Source organism: Pelodiscus sinensis, chromosome 12, assembly GCF_052426305.1.
Source record: "Pelodiscus sinensis isolate ZL-2025 chromosome 12, ASM5242630v1, whole genome shotgun sequence".
NCBI lineage: Eukaryota > Metazoa > Chordata > Testudines > Trionychidae > Pelodiscus > Pelodiscus sinensis.
This window is the reverse complement of record NC_143063.1, coordinates 3,416,563-3,439,888: the sequence shown is the minus strand read 5'-3', so window position 1 is coordinate 3,439,888 and position 23,326 is coordinate 3,416,563. Positions and strand designations below refer to the sequence as shown.

The 23,326-nt window shown below is 43.4% G+C and overlaps 1 protein-coding gene across 14 annotated transcripts in view; it reads right to left on the bottom strand.

The window, feature by feature from the left end:
* The window catches only part of CNOT1 (CCR4-NOT transcription complex subunit 1), a 96,669-nt gene extending 75,705 nt beyond the window's left edge, over positions 1–20,964 (bottom strand). For 7 of the 14 annotated variants that reach the window (XM_075940495.2, XM_075940506.2, XM_075940497.2 and 4 more), the window contains exons 1-3: positions 20,803–20,964; positions 8,721–8,991; positions 732–839 (exon numbers count right to left, since the gene is read on the bottom strand). In XM_075940495.2, coding sequence (XP_075796610.1) covers positions 732–839; positions 8,721–8,822 — 210 coding nt within the window. In that variant the 5' untranslated portion in view covers positions 8,823–8,991; positions 20,803–20,964. The remainder of the gene's footprint in view (positions 1–731; positions 840–8,720; positions 8,992–20,802) is intronic. The other 7 variants (XM_075940499.2, XM_075940500.2, XM_075940502.2 and 4 more) reach the window with 1 other exon arrangement.
* Between the last annotated feature and the right edge of the window lie 2,362 nt (positions 20,965–23,326).

Sequence of the window (23,326 nt, the reverse complement as noted above, 5' to 3'; positions counted from 1 at the left end):
ATGACACTGCATCTGTATTTAAAGTTGTAATTTCTACTTTTCACTCCACAGCCATTATAACAATAACCCGGTCAGATGTTACAGTGCCTCAGATTCTGAATTCCATATTTTGTGCCAAGAAACATGGAAAGATACACACTAGCCCATCAGAATTTGACTGTTTGTCATTAAAGTTTAGGTTTGCCAGACCAGACAAGCTAACCACACACATTTCTCAGTCACCTGGATGTGAAAATCTGGTACTTTATTTCACTTGTCTCAAGCTCCTACAGATGTGGACATAGATACTGACTGTATGCATAAAAAAAAGGAGCACAATATACTAATTTAAAAGAGTGTTTCTCAAGAGATTTTAGGAAAGAATGGAGAATAAACCAGGAAATAGGTGGTCTCCAAAAGTCGCCATCTGGAAGTGTGCACAATATTGTAAGATCACTAGTTTGGACTAAACTTTTTAAAAGTGAGGGATGTTTTAAGAAGGTACTGCAGAGAGGGAAGGGAGAGTAGGACCAGCACAATTCAGTAGAAGGTTTTCTGAATCAATTCTTTAAAACCCAGACAAGCTCTCAGTAGTTCCACTCTCACTAGTTTAGAGAACCAACAAAAGGGGTTGAAATGCAGAAGCTGTGCAGACTAACCTGTACCCTGCCTTTGTGCTTAAAAATTGCATGAGAGCTTTGCAATAAATCAATTAAAAATGTAATTAGCGACTGTCCAAGTGTAGAATTTACCTGATGGAAATCTTTGCCACTGCTTTTACCATCGCCACTGAAATCCACGTGCGAGAATAGACAGCGTAGCAAATGCCTGTCTGCCTCGGGACCGTGCCGATTCACAATCTGAAAGACCAAGAACAAAATGATCTAGAAAGACAAGACATCCAACAAGTATGAGGGAAAGTGGTTAGACACACTAATGGGGAACCAGTACTTTGGTTACTGTAGTAATTTCACAACTCTGTACAACAGAACACTAAAGTTCAAACAGGAGGCACTACGGATCTACAAGCTTAGCAGTTATTTTCAATAACCCTATGAAGTAAGTTTTAATAGACATAAATCAGATATTCAAAATGGTAACAGAAACCTGTTGAGGAACATTTTAACTTGCTGGGACACTCACTAGTTGATCTAAAAGCGGCCATTCTCTTAGGGTACATCTACACAACAACATTATTTTGAAATAACTTAGTCCACGTCTACACAGCAGACAGTCATTTCAAAATAATGTCAAAATACTGTCAAGCTCGAGGACTTCTTCCTCGAACTCCTGTAACCCTCATTGGGAGAGGAGTAAGGGAAGTTGGAGGAAGAGGGCTCTATTTAAAGTAAGTGCTGTGTAGACGCTCCCAATGTCAAAATAAGCTACGCAATTGACATAACTCAAAATAAGCTATGCAAATTGAGCTTAGCCCTGCTGTGTAGACACACACCCTTACAGAATAATTTCAGGAACAACTAGAGAAAAATTGCAAAACTAGCCTTCATGTGCAAATTTGACATTACCCAGGGATTGAACAAAGACATCTCTTGGAGGGGTTGTTATATTCAGTGCCTAAATGATATAAAAAGCCAAATACCAGACCCTTACAGCCCACTATTAGCCTCATTTAGTATGGACACTGACTGATTTCCCCCCTCCCCCTTCTGCTTTATATTTGACCCTCTCTCTCTGCCTCTTGCTCCATATCTGACATCTGAAGAAGTGGGTTGTGTTCACGAAAGCTCATGATATTATCTATATTTTTTGTTCATCTCTAAGGTGCTACAGGACCACTCATTTAAGCTTTTTTTTTTTTTTAAGTTAGACTAACACTGCTACCTCCCTGAGACTATGAAGTAAGGGTTAACCCCATTAGTGGATGGAAAGACAGAATCAAAGCAATAAAGTAGTGACAGGAATAGAACCCCCACTTCCAAGTTGTAATCTTTGATCATGCTTTTGTCCACATTAAGACACGGTGCCAAATGACAGTTGAGAGAGCCACCGTGGTAAACAATGTTTCAGCTCCAACACATGGGGGAATCCAAAACAGTCTGCAGAACTGAAGTGTGTGAGTGGCATTTATTATGTCTAATACTAACACAGGAAACCGAAACCAAAAAAAAAAAAAAAAAAAAAAAAAAAACTGGTAACACCAATTAAACTGAGTTTTTGGCAGTGACCTGTCCAAATTGGAATATTGTTTTATCTAGTAGTGTGCTAGAGCCCGATCCAACAGCTTAGACCTGGCTCTAACAATTTTAAGAGGTGCCCAATCTGTAACAATACACTAGTACCTCAATTCTTTTATTTGGAAGAAGGGGGTGGGATCAGTGGTAAAGCGAACATACAAATGGGCAAGCTTTCGAAAAGTAATAAGAGTCTTAACTTTGGATAAGTGCTAAAACGAACTTTGGACTCAAGATAGGATGTCAAGATTATAGGACATTTTGAAAGTCAACAAGCATCCGATCTTGTACATATCCTTCAGTCTAGCCCACTATTTTTCCCAAGTGTGGAAATGCTCATTCAGGATGGTCTTTTGCATATACCATATTAAACAGCTTAGTTTAAATTAGGAATTAACTAAAAACTCAGTCTTGGGTATCACATCCCACTTCATCCCCACATCCAATAAAACTGCAGCTATCGTGACACTTGTTCAAGCTTCTAGTCCAGTGTTTCTCAACCAGTGGTACGAGTACCCTTAGGGGCACTTGAGAGAAGTCTGGGGGGGTGGGGTACATCAACAACTGAAATTTGGAAAAACTGAATTTGTTTTAAGTTTTACAGTGCTTTATTATTTTTGTACTTTTTACACCCAAAAATTCCATCACCTGCCCACTATGATTAAATTGTTAAAGCAAATATGTTGCAACAGTAGAAAAAAAGCTGTCTGAAAACGGTAGGTAATGGGGGTACTTTTTTTTTTTTAAAGGGTATTTTATTAAAAAAGGTTGAGAAACACTGTTCTAGTCCATTCCCCTCAGCACAAATTGGAGGGATAATTCTAGAATGCCAACTCTGACCATTCTTTCTCCATGAAGCCAGCACGCTCCACCATCTTTTTCCAATCACAAGCCCCTCTGGATTCACTTAACACCATGCACATGGGTGGATAGTGACAACACACACAGACTGGCACAAGTGTAAATTATCAGTGCCCACTGTTGTTCTTACTTTCTTAATAAACCCCTAAACCTCTAGAGGAACTGTCACTGATCAGCACACTTTTCAACACAGATTTTACATCAGAAAGCTGTGGCCGAGGTCTCTGGAGAGAAAAGTCTCAGTGCAATCAGTCTGCCTACACCAAAAAATTAAAACTAGTTTGTCAAAAAGCACAGCAAGGGTGATGCAGAAGTTTAACTACTTTGCAACAAGTCTCCTAGCCATAACAGCAGCTTAGTATACTTAACTTCACTGTCTTTCAAGCCCACCTTAGTCTTGTCTTAAGTTTCCAAGTTCTAGGCCAGTGACTTCCTCCATGGAGGAACCCTAAAATAATTGTTCATATCCCAAGGAACCCCTACCTATGAAAGCGTTTGCTTGGCCAGAAAAAGTTGACAGTGGGGAGAGCAAGTCAATTACTGCTAAATTGCCAAGAAAATGTATTTGTAAAGAGCTGTTTTTAATTATATATTACACACACACAGCTCGACAATCTACCGTGGCGAGTAGATTTCAGCCGCGCGCCCCGTTCATTTGCAGCGCGCGCATGCGCAATGCGGCTCTTGCGCATGGCACAGTATGGGGCTAGCAAGCGGTTTTCGCTGCCATTTGTCACGGTGTGTGTGTGTGCACGCACACGCTTACATTGTAAGAAAAACTTTTTTTATTTATCTGTTCCACAATTTCTTGCAGAACCCCTGACAATGATCTGAGGAACCCCAGGGTTCCACAGAACCCTGGTTGGGAAACACTGTTCTAGGCTATGAAACAGTTCAGGGCTACACTGAGCTGCTTCTACACATAATGGCTGTAAGCAGTAATAGCTCACCATTTTCCTTCCTCAAATGTAGATTGTTCTGGAATTTTTTTTTTTTTTTTAAGTTCACTAAAGCCCAGTCAGTATGAACAGAATTCACCACCACCACTATCATCACCTTCAATTATTGAACTGAGAAACAGAAATAGTGTATAAATACCAGGGATGTAAAAAGAGTTTGAAAAATCTAGTCTTAGAATTCCATTAAGAGGTTCATAATCACCAAACTGAATTTTTTTTTTTTAACACACACACACACACACACACACACACACACACCCTTTCCCATAAAATAGTTCACCACCTGGCCATCATGCAAACTTTAAGGTTTCTCTAGTCAAATCTCAAAAGCAATCAAAGTAAAGTGAACTGTAGGTCATTTAGAGGCAGATTAGTCACGGTCTCCGCCCGCCCACACTATAGACAAAACCCATTTGTAAGAAGTGAAGCATAAAGAAAAGAGTAAACAGTCTGCTAATGGATATAGTGCCTAAAATAAATTTGTTGGGGGAAATCAAGGATTGATCTTATGAGTTCTTGAAGAGTGATTAAAACGGGTCTCTGTTTCAGGTAACTCGAATCTACTATTATTTCTAGTCTACTACCAGGTCTCCTTCAGCTGAGATTCATCTAAGGATTTAGTGGGGCACCAACATGAAAACCATTTGTCTGAAAATGTTTTACCCACTAGTTAGATTACTACTGCAGCCACGTGATACAAAATACTCAGTTTACCTTGATCATGACAGTATTCTAAGATCAGTGTTTCTCTTGGCTATATATGGGGCTCAGTGAAACTTAACAGCAAGCAGAAATAATTTAAAACGAATTAAGAGTCACAAAATAAATTTGATGAGGTTATCAGAAATTGAAACCAGAAGTGGATCAATTTCAAAATAAACAAACATCATCCTTCCAATACAAGTATCCCCTGTGGTAATGTGGTTAAAAATCAACTCTCTTTTAATCATTTAAATAGATTTGAAACACTGAGTATTTTTATTATTTAAAAATAAGTTACAATTAAGTCACAAACATGCTACACCTACACTTAAGTCTCAAAAACGAATTAATGGCTCTAGTCTGGCCAGTCTAACAACCAGCTCTTGCTTCTTGAAAGTTCTGAGCTTTCAGTTTCTGTTAGTCTGCTGAGAAATGTGCAAAGGCAGACACAGGCAGGATCGGATGGTTTTTGTTCTGTGTTTATATGGGGTGGTGAACATGGGCCAAGCATGGCAGAGCTTCATCCTATGACAACATTGTCCTACGACAGAGAAACAATATCTACGAAAGATTAACAGTGGAGTGTACAGGAAAGAAAAAAGGGAGAACATTAACAAGTACACTCACAGCTTCCTATATTCATCTACATTTTTACCACAGAAAAACTGCCGTGGCATCCAAGTGTAAACAAGAGACTCTGGGTATATTCTGAAGAAATTTGTTCTCGGGGTAAAAAAGGAAAATGTGTCAAGTGCAAGCAGTGCAATGAGAAAATGCAGGACCTCACTGCAAGAATGAAATATCTTAAGGAAAACTGCTTATTGGGAGAAAATTATGTGGATCAACTTTGCAATGTGTCATTTTTCAGGCCTCTCTGCCTTTTAGTTCAAGTGTGATTGAACGAATAAATTCCCAAACGGTCTGCTATGCTGGATGTTGCTAGAAAAAAGTGTAGCTTAGCTAATCCTTATGAGGCATTTAATTAGTTAACTAGATTTAGAATCTATCACCCAAATACACAGTGCAGAAGATTGCTGTAAGGAAAATCTAGAGTTGCCAGTTGCCTCTGAGTGTCATTTTCTTGTTTTAGATTACAATTGTCAACTTAAAAAAGTGACACAGTGACATTATGCACATCTCATTTTGGAACATCATGGTCACATACCATAATGGTGATGCCATAAGCCTATTTCCTATTTTACTTCAGCATAACTCCGCTTTCCCAAAGCCCCATCCTATACTTGTTTTCAGTGGGGCTTACTCCCAAATTAAGTGCACTCTAAGCAGTCTTAGTTTTTTGGTCATTTAGAATCAGATCTGCATCAAAACAGTAGGGAATGGGGAAAGAGCTAGATGTAGATGTTTTAAGGACATTATACCTTTAGTGTTCTGAGGATCGGTCTGTTCAAGTTAATTACACTTGAAAATTAAAAAATGTTTAAGGACAGCCATCAGCCAACAGCTCAGGAGACTGCTTCAATTGCAGTGTGAAGCCCTTATGTAACATTTAAGATGTAATTGAATAAAATAGAAGTGCTATTGTGTTTGTGTGTGATTTAGTTTTATTCCTAACGTACGGTTGCTGCAGCTGCAGTTTGACACAGGTAATGAGCGTCGTGTACTATTTCCTAAATAATAATCAAGGGTTTTTTTTTATTTTTTTAAGAAAAGTCACACAGTAGACCCTCTTAGAGAATGCAAAATGCTGTCCCTGAACTGTAAATTAACATGTTTTAGCAATCAGATTTGTACCACTGTTTGAAGAAATGTGAAACAGTATCAGTAGGAATCTTGATTTAAAGCAATGATTGGTGTGGGGGCGGGGGGGGGGATTAAATTGCCTTGATTTCAATCAATCCACCCTTCTCTGTAGTGGTGTAAACAGGAACAGTACTATGCTAATGCATAAAAATCCGAGCTGGAGATTAAGTAACTGTCCTACAAAAATTTGGAAGTGTAAGTGAATAATAGCTTAAGTCTCAAGATGAAATGAATTTGACATCTTTACTGTCTTTCTAGTGAAGTTTTTTAACCATATCCTAGGCTAAATAAGTTAGAGGCAAGATACAGGTAACAAGGGTACGTCTAGACTGCAAGCCTCTTTCGAAAGTGTCTTTCGAAAAAGAGCATCTAGACTGCAAGCAGTACTTTTGAAAAAGCAAGCCGCTTTTTCGAAAAAGAGCACCCAGGCAGTCTGGATGCTCTTTCGAAAAAGCCCTGCTTGCATTCAAGAACGCCTTTTTTCGAAAGAGCACTTTCAAAAAAAGGCATTCTTCCTCGTGAAATGAGTACCGCCGCCGCCGAAAGAAAAGCCGTGTTTTCAATTTAATTTCGAAAGAACGCGGCTGTAGTCTAGATGCAGGTGAAGTTTTTTCGAAAAAAGGCTACTTTTTTCGAAAAACCCCTGCAGTCTAGACACAGCCAAGGTGTTGTTTTTAAAGGAGTGGTCTTTCTACATTTAACCCTAGTGCAAAACCTTTAGCCATTACACAAACTGAGATGCAGCCCTTTTTGTTGTGGACTATGGGAAAGGGCAGTAGCAAGTAAACCATGATATCTGTACCCTAAGGGTACGTCCACATAGCAGCATTACTCCGGAATAACATAGTGCATGCATACAATGCCAGCCTTTATTTTGAAATAATGGTGAGCTGGAGGAATTCTTAATCCAACTCCTGTAACCTTCATTTTACAAGGAGTAAGGGAAGTCAAAGGAAGAGTGCTCTTCCTTTGACTTCCTGCTGTGTAGACAGTGCCAACAGTCAAATTAAGCTATTTCAGCTTAGAGCTATGCAATTGACATAGCTCAAGTTACATGGCTTATTTGACTTTAGCCCTGCTGTGTAGACTTACCCTAGGAATTTCTGAAAGCCAGTTCCAATCACACTACTTTCACATGCTCAAATTCACTAAAGCTTTTCAGTTTCAGCCAATGGTCTAGATATAAATCAGACTCAAAGAAAATCAAGTACTTATCTTAAAAAGCTTGCTTAAATATTTGTACTAGACATAAATCAAGTTTTTGTTTACTGCTCAAACTGACAGACCTGGAAAAATGAAGTTTTCCCACAAAAGCCAGACTTCACAATAGATAACAGTGCCCACCAGGCCTTCCCATGATGCCTCAAACCTGACTCAGAATCCAGGTTAGTAGCTAACAAACAACAGGTTAATTTGGTTTCCCTGCTCATTCACTCCCTTGGTTTTCTGTTGACTTTGGCTCAAGTGGATAACTAGTGCAGACTAATGTAGTCATCCACCTGCATGGAACTGAGCTAAACTGGTTTCATACAAGTCTGGAAGACTAGTTTCTTCGGGCAAACCAGTTCTAGAAACTGGTTTAGCAATCCATTGTGAACAAGGCTTTTCAGCCCAAAGAATCCCTTTACAATGAAAGGCTATTAATGCTAAATGTAGCCTGAATCTTAACAGAAGTGTCACATTTCAAAAATAAAGTGTTAACAGTGGGCAAGTTTCACTGTCTTATCTGCAACCCAGAACCAGAAAGTGAAGTTCACTAATTTTTACAGAAGCATCCAGCAGGTAGCTAATTACAATAAATTACAAAGTCAGAAATATTTAAAATCTTGACGATAACATCCTTTTAAAGAATTAGATTTTGCAAGGAAATTGAACACTTACTCTAAAATTAGTTACTGTCTTTTATTACATATAAAGTTTCAGTAAGATAACATAGAACAGGAAGTGTCAAGCAAGTAGCTATCAATAGTACATAAACTTATGAATTTAGGTAGAGAAGCTATTAGAACTATTTGGTAGCCATAAGCTAGTAGGACTTTACTAAGACAGTTAGGGGAGAGGGAAGAATTGCCTTATCACCAAGTGCCAGCTCCAACTAGACTGGTTTCCAATACCACTTCTGGATCTTAGAAGAAAGAGTAAACATTGCTTCTCCTTTACTAAGAATGCTGTGAAGTGCCCCTCAAAGGCAGAGCGCTTATTTAATTCTTCCATCCTTCCATTCCAAAGTTTCCTCTGCAGCACTCTCTTCTGTTAGTTTACTTACATGCTGTATTTCCTGCTGGCTGGCTCGGTAGTTTTTCTTGGTTAAATTGTCCACCAGGTAGCTGATTTGAGACAAGGCCAGCGAGAGCGAGTCAAGATTCATTGCTGGTTGGGGCGGAAGCAGGCGGCCGAGCCCGGCGCAAAATCACCATTATTCCCCTTTAGTCACCTCAGAGACAGGTTAATTTTTTTCCAATTAGCCTATATCTGTTCTGTGCTTTTTCTTCAGCTCTTCTTTCCTAGTGGTCTTATTCTGTTCTGAAACATGGCACCTAGAATAAAAAAAACAGCATCACATTAGGGTCAATTTGTGTTGGTTTACAAATATCTTCCAGAGATTTCTGAAATGCACTTAAGTCTCTCACTGAAACTAGTACGTTAACTAGCCTTGTAAGCATAAGAATCAAAAGACAGTTTTTATCCAACAAGGAGTGAAATGAATAATAAATGGTGAAAAGGAGTCAGTTACCACGTTTTACAGTCCAAGATATTGGTAACAAGGAATTTTATGATTTCGTGATAACTTCCCTTTGATGTAAAGACTTGGCATAAGGCTTGGCAAAATATATGTAACATTGTTGAGATCATTTCTCATGGTAGCCTGCAAGCATGTGCCAATAAAGTGTAGTATCCACAAAAGTTCTGTTGCAATTTTCCCTCCAACCCAGCCTTGTTTATGCAGCTTTCTAGCAACCTTTGAAGAGATAGAGGGGGGAAAAAACTCAAAGCAAAGGGGACACTGCAGATATTTCAACAGCTTAATTTGTTAGCAGTGTTAGAGATAAGAAAAATGAGATACATAACACTTGAAATACCACATAGCAAGAACCAATGGCGAATCACTCCAAGCTTCAGACAAGTTTTAATTTTGGGTCAATTCACTATATGAAATTTTTTGCAGTGCAATTCTACAATGCCATACACCACAACAAACAATTGCTATCAGCAGACACAGAGATCTGCAATAAACTAACCTTTAAACTTTAGTATAAACCAAACAGCTTTCCAACCACAAAAGCAAGGCTGACAGCCAGCCCTTAAGTTCCCCCTAAATTGTGCTGCAGCTAAGCACCATGCATGCACTCAGGGCTGTAAAGGGAAAGATGCTCCTCCCCTGACCCCAACTCCCTCAGTCAGGGAAGGGGCACCTATCCCCTCTAGCCCAGATACTGCTGCGGGGGAGGTAGAGGAGCCCTCTCCCCCTATCACCACCACTGGGCAGCCTCCACCTCAAACCCCAGTGCTGCTGTGTTGGGGAAGCCCTCTCTCCCCACTATCACCACCGGGCAGCCTCCCCTCAAAACCCTCATTCCCTAGCCCCACAAGGAATGTTCTATATAGTGTATTTTCATAACCACGTAGCGGCAACAATTTTTAGCGGTTACACAGTTACTGAAATACTTGCAAAGGGTCACCGGGGAGTCCCCTGCCATCCCATGCTGCTGTCTCTGTATCAGAGGCAGCAGCACAGGGTAGCAGGCAGTGCCTGTCTACAAAGGCAGCTGATTCCCACCTCCCACCCTGTCCAAGGGAGACCCAAGCTCCCTGCAGACAGACACTGCTCCAGCATCCCAGATAAAGAGAGGCAGCAGTGGCAGGGGGGAAGCTCCATGGCTCCCACCTTCCCCCTCTGGGGAAGGCAGCTCCCTGCATCTTTCAGCTCCCACCTGAGAGAGGCAGCAACAGGGGTGATGGGGCGCTCCGCAGGAGCAGATATGTGTGGGGAGCTGGCTGTCCTGCAATATGGTGGGGTTTTTTGTTTTTTTAAGAAATTACTCCGTGGACAATTGTTTGAGCCAGGGCAGGTTAGGAGTTTTAAAACTCACTACACAGAGACACACATTGAAGTGCAAAAGAAATTAAGAAATGCATATGAACAGGTTACTACTGCAGAACAGTAGTAACAATACACGCATGTGTTGGGAGCTGTGAGATGCAGACCTGGAGCGTGAGAGAGTGTGCACTACTACTGCTGGGTTAAGTTTCTAAGAAACTTCATGCACTCATTCCTTAAGACACTGAAAGCTGTCCTGCTCAGCTCATGAGCCCAGTTGTCTCCCTTCCCCCGCTCTGCAGACCCGCACATGGGGAGACACCCCACGCTGGCTGTTGAGGAAATCTCCTGTTAAACCAGTAGTGGAGAACCAATGCCCTGGGACCAGATGTAACCCCTGGCTTGCCTGGATCTGGCCCCCAAGGTTTGGGGCCCCCCAGCATTGGGGAGCCTATGCTGGCACTTCAGTCCCCACACTGTCCCCCTGTGGGGTGGAGCACACAATCAACTAGCCTGGACCGCCCCCCAGTGTGCAATAGGAATGTGGGGAGTGTCCTTCTCAGTCAGGGGCCATGCCAGTGAGGGTTTGGTGTGATTTTTAGTTTCTTTTTGCTTCTCACTTGTGTGCAGCCATTGAATAATTTTTCTGTGGGTCAGCAGTCCCAAGCCAAAAAAGGTTTCCCACCCCAGCGTTAAAACAGTGCACTCTAAGAAAAAGGGGACTCACCCTTCAGAGTAGATCTTACAGCACAATATTCTTCCAGAGCCAAACTCTGCCTCCCCTTCCTCCTGCTGAGATGATGGGGGGGGCGGGGGGCCCAACCAAAGAGCACTGGCTCTTGGGGAATATCAGAAAAACCACACTGCCTCTTTAAAAGAGGAAAGCAGTCACTCACCATTCAGACTACACAATTTCAGAGTCAGAGTCCTCCCCTGAGCCAAGCTGTTTATGCCCCCCCTTCTCTTTGGAGAGGTGTTACTGGGCAGGACGACACCATGACATCAATACTTCTCCCCTGCCTTGCTGCTCCTGCTAGCTCTGGCAGAGGGGTGCACCTGAACACATACTGCCAGCTGTGTGTATTGTGCTAGTCAGCTGGGTGGTGCGTGACTAGCTCCTGCATGGCCATGTATGTGCTGCAGCGCTTACAGGAAACAGCCCCTACCACATGAATTTTATGATGTGCATCAATATGCACAATGGTGCATATAAAAGCAATTCTATACAGACATGGGAAAAAGACAGGACTAGGGATGTTAAAATATATTTATTTTTAATAAACATGTACCTGTTGAAATTTTCAGCAATTACATTTACACATGGGGGAGCAGACGGGAGCTGGTGCTTACAGGGAACTGGTTTGAGAGCCAGTTCCCACCTGTACCCCACACCTGCACTGCTGGCTCTGTGGGAGGCAGTGCAGAGTGGGAGGTATGTGGCTCCGTGGGAGGCAGCACATGCAAGGAGCCAGCTTAAAAGCCGGCTCCAGCCTCCTTCCCTGTTGCCTCTGATACACCAGGTTTATCAGTTAACCATGTACATGGATACACGTTAACATCCCTAAGAGAAATACTGATCAGCACCTTTTAGCTCGAGAATCACTGTATGAAATAAGACAGAAGTTAGTTGGCACACTGCCAAAAGCCTGAAAACCTCCCATTATTCAAAGTGTAAATATTATATGCCACAAGGTACTAAGAAAGATACTCTGACCATTGTGATCATACATGCTGGGACATGTTGCTTTGGGTTGTGTTTCAGCACTAAAAGGGCAGCACAGGGTGAATGTTAATATTCAACTCCTATTTTTGTACCAACTCAATTTAGAAAGCCACTTTAAAAACGTGTGGCTTTATCCAGAAGATTTTTCTACCACACAAGAATTTGAAGTTGTCATAATTTTTATTGAATCAGGAAAAATATCAACAAGCTGAAAAAGCTGCACTCTTTACCTCTGCCATCTCAAATTAGGGATGGAAGCAACTAATCAACTGATAAGCATAAGCTTATTGGATAGTTGACTAGTGATGCCACTAGTCACTTCCCCCACTTGCTGCCTCTATCAGAAAGAGGGTGGGGGGGGGGGGAGAAAGAGCAGGAACCGGTGTCTTAAAAGCGGGTTCCCACCAGCACCGTCTCCACAGGGAAGGTAGAGGCACAGCGGGAAATGGCGCAAGTGGGGACTGAAGCAGTCTCTGCTTGCACTGATTCTGCTTTTGAAATGTACAAGAGCCCCACCAAAACACCACATAAATCCCTCTTATACTGTGTAAAAGTTATGAGAGCTCTCTGCATAAGAGTTCTGCCCACTTTATCAAGGAAAAAAAAATATTCACAGTGGCTGCTCCCCTCATCCCCAACAATTGTTTATCATCAAGCCCAGTGTAAATAAAAGTACAAAAAGTAGGATTTAAGTGGCTGCAAATGTAAACAGTCAGATCAAAGTAATTGAAAACAAAAATACCAGATAAGCTCTTTAGTGGATTAGACCTGTTACACACAAATTCTCACTCCAAACAGCAGTCCTTATCTCAGGTAGAAAGCTGCAAGTTAGAGTTGATCTTTACTCTGGTCTGGGTCTACAGCTTTCAGAGTCCTTTGTTGTCAGGAATCCTCTTCCGGTGGGCCAGGCAGTTTCAAAGGCCAGCTGAAGACAAAGGACTGATGGCTTCCCATTGCTTAAATAGACTTTTCCACAGGGCAGGAGCCCTTTGTTCAGCACCACCCACCCCCATGGAAAAATACCAGGTTCAAGATGGATTCCAGTACCAGGTGACATGGTTGCATGTCTTTCTAGGACCAACTAAAGTCTGGGCTTATAGAACAAACTAGCAACCTATAGATGGTGTTTAAGTCCTGAGTCATTAAGTACCTGAAGTATCACTAATGACCCTCATTAGCACATTTAGAACTATACACACTTCATATTTCTAACTTCATAGAATGATACATGCACAAAAATAGAATACACAGCTTCATAAGACTTTTGATCAAGTCTAATCAAAAGACTTAAAATTGATGTTACATGAATGATTTTGCATAAAGCACCTGAGTTACGCATATTCATATCCATGAGCCAATAGAGCATGGAGGGGTGCGACAGACTTGACCAAGAGATATTTTTAGTCATCAGCAATCAGCAATTTGCTCCCAGGGCACAGTTAGCTAGCTAGCCACTAACCTTCCATCAAAATGTAAGTTAGTCTTCCATACCTAAGAAGTTGACATGCTTCTTCACACCAATGACCAAAATTGAAGGGGCTAAGTACCTCTCTCAAAAATATTAGTATTGTTAATCTATAGATCTGCTTTTGGTATTCTATAAAAAGCTTAATGGGATCTACTAGCCATGGGAAATAAGTTCATTTTCTATCTATGAACAGACCACTATTGATTTTTAAAGGTACTCTTCTACTGTATTAGAAACTAGGGATATAATAGCATAGTTGATAAACTGATAAGCAAGTCCTATAATGTAGGTTAATGCTGTAGACCAGTGGTCCCCAACGTGGACGGCGCCCACTGGGGAGTTTATGTGCACCTGCTGCATGATCTGGGCCGGCCACGCCCCGGCGCATGGCACATGCACGGTGCTGGCCCTGCCCCAGCACACGATGCATCGGTGGCCCCTGCCCCGGGCACGCGGCACATGCGCAGTGCCGGCCCCGGCCCCAGGCGCATGGCGCATGAGTGGCCCCGCCCCCAGGCGCCCTGCAGCCCCAAGAGGTTGGGGACCACTGCTGTAGACTACAGGTGTTTTCCCCCTCTCCTCTCCCCCCCCCCCCCCACCAGCCTGTACATTTGTTAGCTGGTTGGCCAACAGTCTCGCTCAGTCCTGGCTTGCGCCAGGTCTGGGACCTACCTCCACTGTGGCTTTGCATTTATAGCGTTTTAGGAGCCAGGAGGGGCAGGCACCTAGCTCAGTTCCAGCTTATACCAGGTCTGGGAGCTCAGCCAGCTTATACCAGGTCTGGGAGCTCAGCAGTGCAAAGCCTGTGTATCAGAGGCAACAGGCAGCCAGTCCGTGAGGAGAGAGAGGTTTTTAACCTGGCTCCCCTCACGGGCTAGATCCTGACTGGCTCCCCACGAAGTGGTAGGGGGCTCCTAGGGAGTGGGGTTGGGAGCACACTAGCTGCCGGCCCCACCCCTGGGGACTACAGAATACTCAAGTAACCAATTCATTAAGTTAATCAACTATTCATTTAACCAACATTTAACATCCCTATTAGCAGGGCTCGACAATTAATGTAATCTACTTGCCCGTGGCCGGAAGAGCCGGTGCAGAACGATCTGCGCAGGCACAGAACAGCGCGAAACCGCACGGCTGGCGAGCAGGGCTCGCCGCCGCTTGATGAGCCCTGTCTATTAGAAACCCCACATTTTTAACTGGTGCCTTATGCTACATAAGGATGTTAAATTGAGTTTAATCAGCTCAACTACTCGATGAAATTTCCATCAACTACTGGATTGGTCGATTGGGGGGGGGGGGGAGAAACTGCAGAGCCACAGTGGGATTAGATCCTGGCCCTAGGAGCTAACCCCATTGCAACGCTGTCTTTTAAATGTAGTAGCTGGGCGGCTCTTAGTACATTTAAGAGACAGGTGCAGCAGGGGGCCAGGCACAGCTGAGACCCAGCTTGTGCCCAGTCCTCTGCTGCGCATCTGCCTTCCCTGCCCCGCTTGGAAAGCTGCTGGGGGGTAACTGGCTTTTAAGATGGCCCCCCTCCAGCTTCTGCTCCCTGCCTTGCTGCCTCTGATAGAGGCGGGGAGGGAAGAGAAGAGGAGAGAAGCAATTAGGCTGATAAGCAACTACTACTCAACTACTATCTTACATTGAAACAAAATACAGGACTATGTAGCACTTTAAAGACTAACAAGATGGTTTATTAGATGATGAGCTTTCATGGGCCAGACCCACTTCCTCAGATAAAATAGTGGAAGAAAATAGTCACAACCATATATACCAAAGGATACAATTTAAAAAAATGAACACATATGAAAAGGACAAATCACATTTCAGAACAGAAGGGGGATGCGGGGGGGAGGGAAGAAGGTGAATGCCAGTGAGTTAATGATATTAGAGGTGGGGAAGGGTAGATGTCTGTGAGTTAATAGTATTAGAGGTGATAATTGGGGAAGCTATCTTTGTAATGGCTAAGATATTGTTAATGGAACAGAAATAAATGTTACTGAAACCTTTGTAAGATCCAACTGCGACTATAAAAGAGCTTAGAAGTTGGAGGAAAAACTGCCTAGAATTTAAAAAGAAGACTTTCAACTTATAGAATTGTTAGTTACCTGTATTGCAGTGGGAAAAAATACACACATTAACATATTTAAGTAAAATTAGAGAAGTTCCTTCAGTTTCTCTGTAGGCAATTGACAGGGGTGTCAAACATGCATTGACTATTTGAGTGTCTAACCAGCAAAGAAGGAGGGGGGGAAAGGAGAGGTGACTTCAGATCACAAAGGCTATCAAGAGCAATATGACCAGAAGCTGCACTTTTAAAATAAGATTACTAAATTCCTATTTAAAAGAAAACTAAATTTATATTTAAACAAATGCACACTTTCAGCAACTAGTTTTTCTGGATAATATTCTTCAAAAGTTCTAACTGCACAGAGGCAGCTTACTGTTTCAACAACTGTACAGCTTCAGAAGCTTCCAATTCTTGTATAGTCTAGTATAAAAAACAGGAAATAGTCTCCAGCAAGGTCCAGCACAGTGCCTTGTCAAGAAGTTGAGCTCCTCAGCAGCCCCTGCTTTACTGCAGTACTTGTATTCCACAGTGACTGCTATGATATAAGATAGAGTGCTGTTCCTAGACCTTATCTAGATTTTGTTCGTGATTCTATTTTTAGGTGGCTAGTACAGAACTGAAGTTTGAACACTCACCACTACGACTACTGAAAAGCAAGAAGAAACTTCAGGCCAAGGTGATCTGACTGGTATGAGAAGTAGTATCATCAGCATTACACCACCCAAAACCCAGCCTATATTTTTGGGCCTTCTTACCACATGGCTCCATCAATTAGTTCTGTTACTGAAATACTGCTAAAGACTTCTCTTTGGAAAGCTAGGACATTGACATGGTTCTTGCTTTCATCACATACTACGCAGTACCCTGTGGACCACAGTAGGGATGTTAAAATTAGTTTATTTTGGTAAACGTGTAACTGCTGCTCTCCCCTCCCACTCCAACGCCTCTGATACTGAAGCAGCAGTACGTGGGAAGTGGTTGTGTGTAACCGTGATGGTTACAAAAAATTTATTCTGCACATGGATAAAGATTCGAGGGAACATATGCTCCCAACAAGGGGGACACTCAGACTACACACCCTCACCTAAAACAACTTAAAAAATCCTAGCTCTATATACACCTTTTTTTAGTCTACTTCAAGACAGACATACAACAACAACAAAAAGAGACAGTATCATGGGCTTTCGTGGGCCCAACCCACTTCAGATCAATGGCGCAAGGGTTCATCTAAAGAAGTGGGTTGAGCCCACTAAAGCTTATACCACCAGCTTTTTCTTTTTTTGTTAGTCTCTAAGGTGCTATAGGACTCATTTGTTGTTTTACTTTTCAGTTACAGACTAACACGGCTACCCCTCTGAGACTTTCAAGATAGACAGGCTCAATTGAGTAGAGACATTTTGATAAAAGATTAAAATTATCAGCACACTTAATGTTAAAGCCCTACAAATCTGAAGGCCATGTCTGCAGATCAGATGCAGGTAGAAGTTTCGTATCTGTGCAGGGTTCTATTTAAAGTATTAAATATATTGGTTCCCGTGTTAGAAACGGTGCAACCTTCAAATAACAGAAGCAGCCCTTCAGTCACTCTTTAAAGGATTACCTTCATCTGTATTAGAACTTATCTATACTCACACACAAAGTATGTAATTTTATTTCACTTGGTACAAAATACCCATTTTAGTCTGTTTAAAAGTTTTGCATGGAATCATTACTCTTTCTAAAGAGAACGATAGGTATATAATAAAAATTTCTTGTAGCATGTGACGTTTCAGATGGTAAATCTTTACAACTCCTGAAGTGCCTCACTAAGGAGGAATTCAGGTGAGCTAAAATTCTCATCTTAACATTGAGAGCACAAATACTTCAGTCTCTACAGAAAGTTAGTATATAATATTGAAATAGTTTTGCTAGTGTACAAATCCAATAAGTGGAAATGCACTGTCAGTTACTTTGACTTTTCATCCGCACACAGTGTTTTAATAAAGTCATGCAGCAGTTCAGTTGTGTGTATTTTACCACTGAGAAGGGTAACGCAAAAATGCTTCTGAAGTGCTATGGAATATTTTAAAACAAGAGATACTCTACAAAAGTAATCTTAAAATGGCTCAAGATTTAATTTGAGTTTCTTAGGAATTTTTCAAGGTGGTAGACAAGCACTTCTATTTTGTTTCATGAGCGACAGACAACTACCACCACTCCTCCAATGTGGAGGTTAGAGATTTATCTGAGCCCAAAAAATGTGAGGCCACTTCAGGAATATAAATTCCGTAAGATACTACATAAGAAACATGGAGGAGCAAAATTACTAAACTAGTTTGGAATATGGTCATATTGCCCAATCCTCCCTGTTAGTGCTACAAAAGACTGTTAAGGAAGAAACTGAAAATATGCTTCAAAGCTAAGTTAACTACAAAACACTTACTGCTTAAGCATTTAAGGCAAGAAAAAATGCACTGCATAAGCCACATGCATGACAATTTAGTCACATTACTGGGAAACTAATATCTGGATTGGAATGAGTAAATACAATTTTAAAGTAAACACTGACTAGAAGAATGATCAAGAACAATGCTCTCTCCAGAAAGAAAGATGGAGTTGTCTGGCAACAGGATGTGGGTCAGGCTGAGAGAGCCATATTTATAGGGAGATGGAGTGTAGGACAATACCAACTCAAGATGCAGGAGTGGGACCAGAAAGTACATTGCTGCACAGCCATAGAAGGCTGCCACCTATTTACAAAAACAAAAGAAAAAACTACATAGCACTTCAAAGACTAACAAGATGGTTTAATAGGTGATGCGTTTTCATGGTCTGGCCCATGAAAGCACATCGCCTATTAAACCATCCTGTTAGTCTTTAAAGTGCTACATAGTTTTTCCCTTTTGTTTTAGAAGTATCAGACTAAAGCGGCTACCTCTCTATTCCTATTTACAAGGCATCTCATCTGGGCTAGTTTTTGCCTTCATCTTATTCAATCCAAAGTATTGCTACCCTGGCAACAAGCAGCATCCTGAAGTTACTTTTATGACAATTCATTCTTCGTATATAGAATTCCCTCCATATATACAGAAATCCTTGCATTTCACTATCTGCTTAACAATCTGACAGCTGCTGCTATCTTTTCATGGTTTCCACCACAGAGTCCTTGAAGTAGAGCAGACAAAGCATGTGCACTATCCAAACAGATGACAAAACCGGAGGCTTTTAAACTTTTAAGTTGCATGTACTAAATCCATATTTGACTGTCATGGTATAGTGAACTTTTACATCCATTCATTATAGGTAAAGCCACTGTAAATCACATCTCGCTCCTTTCGCAATTGTGTGCTGAACAAAATCTTTTGTGATTTGTTAAAGTTAGCTGGCAGTCACCTTTTAGTTTCAAGAGTCAGGAAGACAAGGCTATTACACAAGAAAGGAACACCCATTTCCAGGAAGCTATTTTTAAAAACAACAGTGCGTTAAGTGTTCTAGTTCTGAGCTAGGCAAATGCTAGTTAGCTGCTTATTACTGTTAATGGAAATATTTGGAAAGATTTTTTCCTTTCAGCTCAATAGCTAAATATTTTAGTACTCTGAACTTAGCCACAATTAGAGACCATGCCTTCACAGTACTTTCTATAAGAACATGTACTCCATTTTTATGAATTTATTTTTCATCAACCCAGGCAATATAATAGCACTCTTATAAACGGTGGGGCTTTCTTCAAGACTGCCTTTTACTAGACTTTCCAAGAATCCATGTCAGGTTTGCCATTCAAGAGATCATCAAAGTTTTAGAGTTAAAGAGCAGCTCTACAAAGCAGATGCAAGGGGGGGAATGCTACAAATAAAAGTCTCTGTTTACAATGCCCAACAGTTTATTTAAATCCTTAACTTAGTTTGTCCCAGAAAAAGTTTTCTTGAAGCCAAAACTGCATTTTGTATATTGTGACATTTAAAATATTCAAGACTTATTCTACTTCACTGGGATTTTTAACCTGTTCTCTATTGTGGGCTGGATCTGTAGTTACATGGACCACATCCAGGCAACATATATACTCTACCTGTATGGCCCTGAGAAGCCATATGGAGAACTGCAGCTGTGCACTGAATTGGCTGCAAGCAGCCCACAGGTTGAAAACCACTACACTAACCTATAAACAAGCACCATTTGTGTGTTTCAAGTATGTTTAAATGAGGATATAGTCTTTGATAAAACTGCTTTTTAATAGGGCACTTTTAAGAGGCAAGGGACCAAAAAAAAATAATCAATCGATATTTTGCATTTCCACCAAATAGCCAGCTAGTTTTATTCCCTCCTTTAGCAAACATGTATTCTACCAAGAAGAGAACAAATGTAGCTGCTGGTTAGAAGCGATCACTGAGGGACAAGTATCCAAAGGCATGCTCCAACCCACTCCAAACCACGGTTACTCATACGGATGCAAAAGTAGCTCCAGAGGAAGGGGTTGCCCAAGTCCAACCCTCTTCACCCGACAGGGAAGAGGCAGGTTGTCCTGGGCTCCCTGCTGGCAAGCGCTTTGAGCCTGGTGCCTCAGAGAAGCGCGCAGGAAAAAGGGGAAGTTTCTGCTCTTCCCCGCCTCCCCCCCCCGGCAGGGACACGGGGAGCGGGAGCACAGCCCCCCCCCCCCCCACGGGGCGGCAGGACCAGCCCGAACCGCCCAGCCCTGCGGCGGCGGCGGGGCGGCGCAAACAGGCCCCCGGACACGGCTGGGGCGCGGGGCTCCCGCTATCGGGAACTTCCGGCCCCCAAACCCCCCCGCCCGGCCCCCGCTCCTGCTGCCAACTCGAGACGGGGGCGGGGCTCGCCTCCTCCCGACGCGCGCGGGGTCCCCGCGACAGGCCCAGGCCGCCGACTGCCCCCGAGCCCGGGTCCCCTCCCAGCCTAGGCCCGAGCGCCTCAGCACCGCCCCAGAGCCCCCACCGCGCAAGCGCCCCTCCTTCCGGTTGGTTCCTGCTCGCCTGGCCTCCGGGCCCCGCGGCCCCCAAGCCCAGGGCTGCGCCGGGCCTCCGCAGCCGCTCCCCGGGCCCGTCGGAGCGCTCACCTCAGGCAGCAGGGCGGGGGTCGCGGGGCCAGAGCGGGCGCCTCGGTCAGCTTCTCGCGCTTTTATCCCCTCTCAGCCTCTCGCCTCTGCTGGTTTCAATACAAAATGGCGGACGGGGTCGCGCGCTCACGTCGCGGCCTTTCCCCTCCCCAGTCCTCTCGCGGCACGCCACGCGCAGGGCGGGGCCGCGGCCGTCCTCCCCTGCGTACGCGATTCCACCCAATCACAGTTCAGGCAGGCGGCAAAGGCGCCTGCGCTGGGGGGGTTCCACCCAATCAGCGACCGGCGTTCATTCGGGAAAGAAAGGGGAGCGTTGCGTTTCTGCGCCAAAGCAAAGGCCGGACGCTGATTGGTTAATGAAAAGGAAGCCTTCCTCCCTCCCGTCGGCAGATCAAAGGTCAGGGCTCCTGCGCCTAGGCGCTGTGACCAATCAGCGTTCGGGGAAGGCATCTGCGCTCCCGGGTCTGGCCAATGGAAGAGGAGCGCGGCTGGGCGAGGAAGGGGAAGTAAAGGAGGCCGCAAAGGGCGAGCGGAGTCATTGGGGAAGAGGAGTGGCTGCCCAGCCCTAGCGTGAGGGGCAACATCTCCCGCCCGCCACCCCATGTTGCACGGCATGTGCCTTCTGTAGGCGGAGAGCCCAATGGTACAGTCCACCTGCGCTACAACAATGCGGGCAGGCTTCTCCACCCCACTGTACCTCCACAGTGGTTCAGTCCATCCCCCCTCCCCCCCGTACCTCTGTAGTGGTAGGAGTTGTTTGCATCTTTCCTGTTCTCTCACACACCCCCGTGAGGCTTATATAATGGTACAGGCCACTTTGCTCTAGTCTCTCCCCTCCCCCAGTGTCACATGATCTTCCAGCCAGCCCCTCTTGGTCTGCACATGGCAAAGGCTTGGAGCGCCTGGCACCTGCTGAGCTAGGCAGCGCCCTGCCCCGCGCCAACGCAAAGCAGGAGTCACTCCTGAAGTCAAACCAGTGTGAGACCAGAATCCCTGCAGGCAGCAGCCCCGCCTGGCTTGGGCTGGCAGCTGGTGCATAGCAGAAACAGGCCTGGTCCCCCTCCAGCCACAGCATCTCTGGATCCAGAACCAGTGCACGGAGCAGCGCATGGGCGTGAGGGTGTGTGTCAGTGCCTGGAGCTAGGGAAATGCCAGCATGGAAAACAAAACATGGTGCCACTCTGGAGCAATGCGCTTCCATGGGCAAAACCCACTGCTTCAGACGAGATGATCTCAAAATCATCTCATCTGAAAGAAGTGGGTTTTGCCCCCCGAAAGCTCATGATACAGATATATTGTCTTTAGTCTCTAAGGTGCTACAGGTCTACTCATTTTTAAAGTTACAGACTAACACAGCTACCCCCTGAAACTCTAGACTAGGAATGGTTTAAAAATATAAAAGGTTCTGGTTACGAAAAATTACCACTAATTACATACTAAGCAAAATAGGGGACATGTAAATATTTGTTGCTATTGACTCTCACAAAGTATATTCACATTTTTTTTAAAAATCTAGCCAATATTTTTACTAATATTTAAGAAATGTCCTTGCTAAATATGTATAATAAAAGCTTTAATTTTATGAAAACACCATTAGAAACAAGATGTGGACACTTGTTCTGTAATGGATAACACCCTGTTCAATAGCTATGACTATTACATTACTGTATATAGTTTATCTAAACAAAGCTCACTTTTGTGATGATTATTGGGGGGTTTTTTTGGCTAGTATTTACTCTGCCAGCATTTGTAAGCCTGTTAAAAATTGTCCTATATACAAATAGTGTAATCAAAATGCCAGCAAGGATAGCCATGAAATGGAACAACTTATAGGAGAAGCTTGATTATATTAATAACTATCTTATAACCAATTATATGAACCATTTTTCATAGGGGGGAAAAATCATACAAAAGTAATGATGAACAAGTTCGTGTCCTGTCACTTGCTAATGTCTTCACAAAATGAAAGTAATAGCTTTGTTTTTGTCGGTGATGGTGGAGTCCTCTGGCTACCAATAACTAAAAGTATGTTTCAGAGCCCCGGTCAGTTTACTCAGGATCATGGAACTATCAAATTGCAATGCAGCCCTTCCGGTAAAAGCCCTAGCCCCTAAGATCACAGGCTCAATCCCACCTCCCAACAAGCCACATCATCCATCACCTCTGCAAATAGGGGCTCCTCTGGGATTTCAAATGGGATGTCTCTGAAGCTTGGGACCCACTTCCTCTACTAGAAGACGTCTCTCCTGGGTGCGGTGCATTATCCTTTCCAGTGGCACCGAGACCCATACAGATAGAACAATGAGTCTGCTCTACAGCCTTACCTAACAGCTAGCTTTTAGCTCATGCAGTAGAAGGGGGAGGGAGGGCAATAATTTTTAAAAGGGGGCCACTTCAGAAATTTCAGAAGTGACCCCAGGCCACCCTGGAAGGGGCAGAACCTTGGACAGAAGGGGTGGGGCTAGGAGACTTCTTGTGCTTTCCCCCAAAATGCTGATTGGCCTGGGGTGGGGGAAATCTTCCC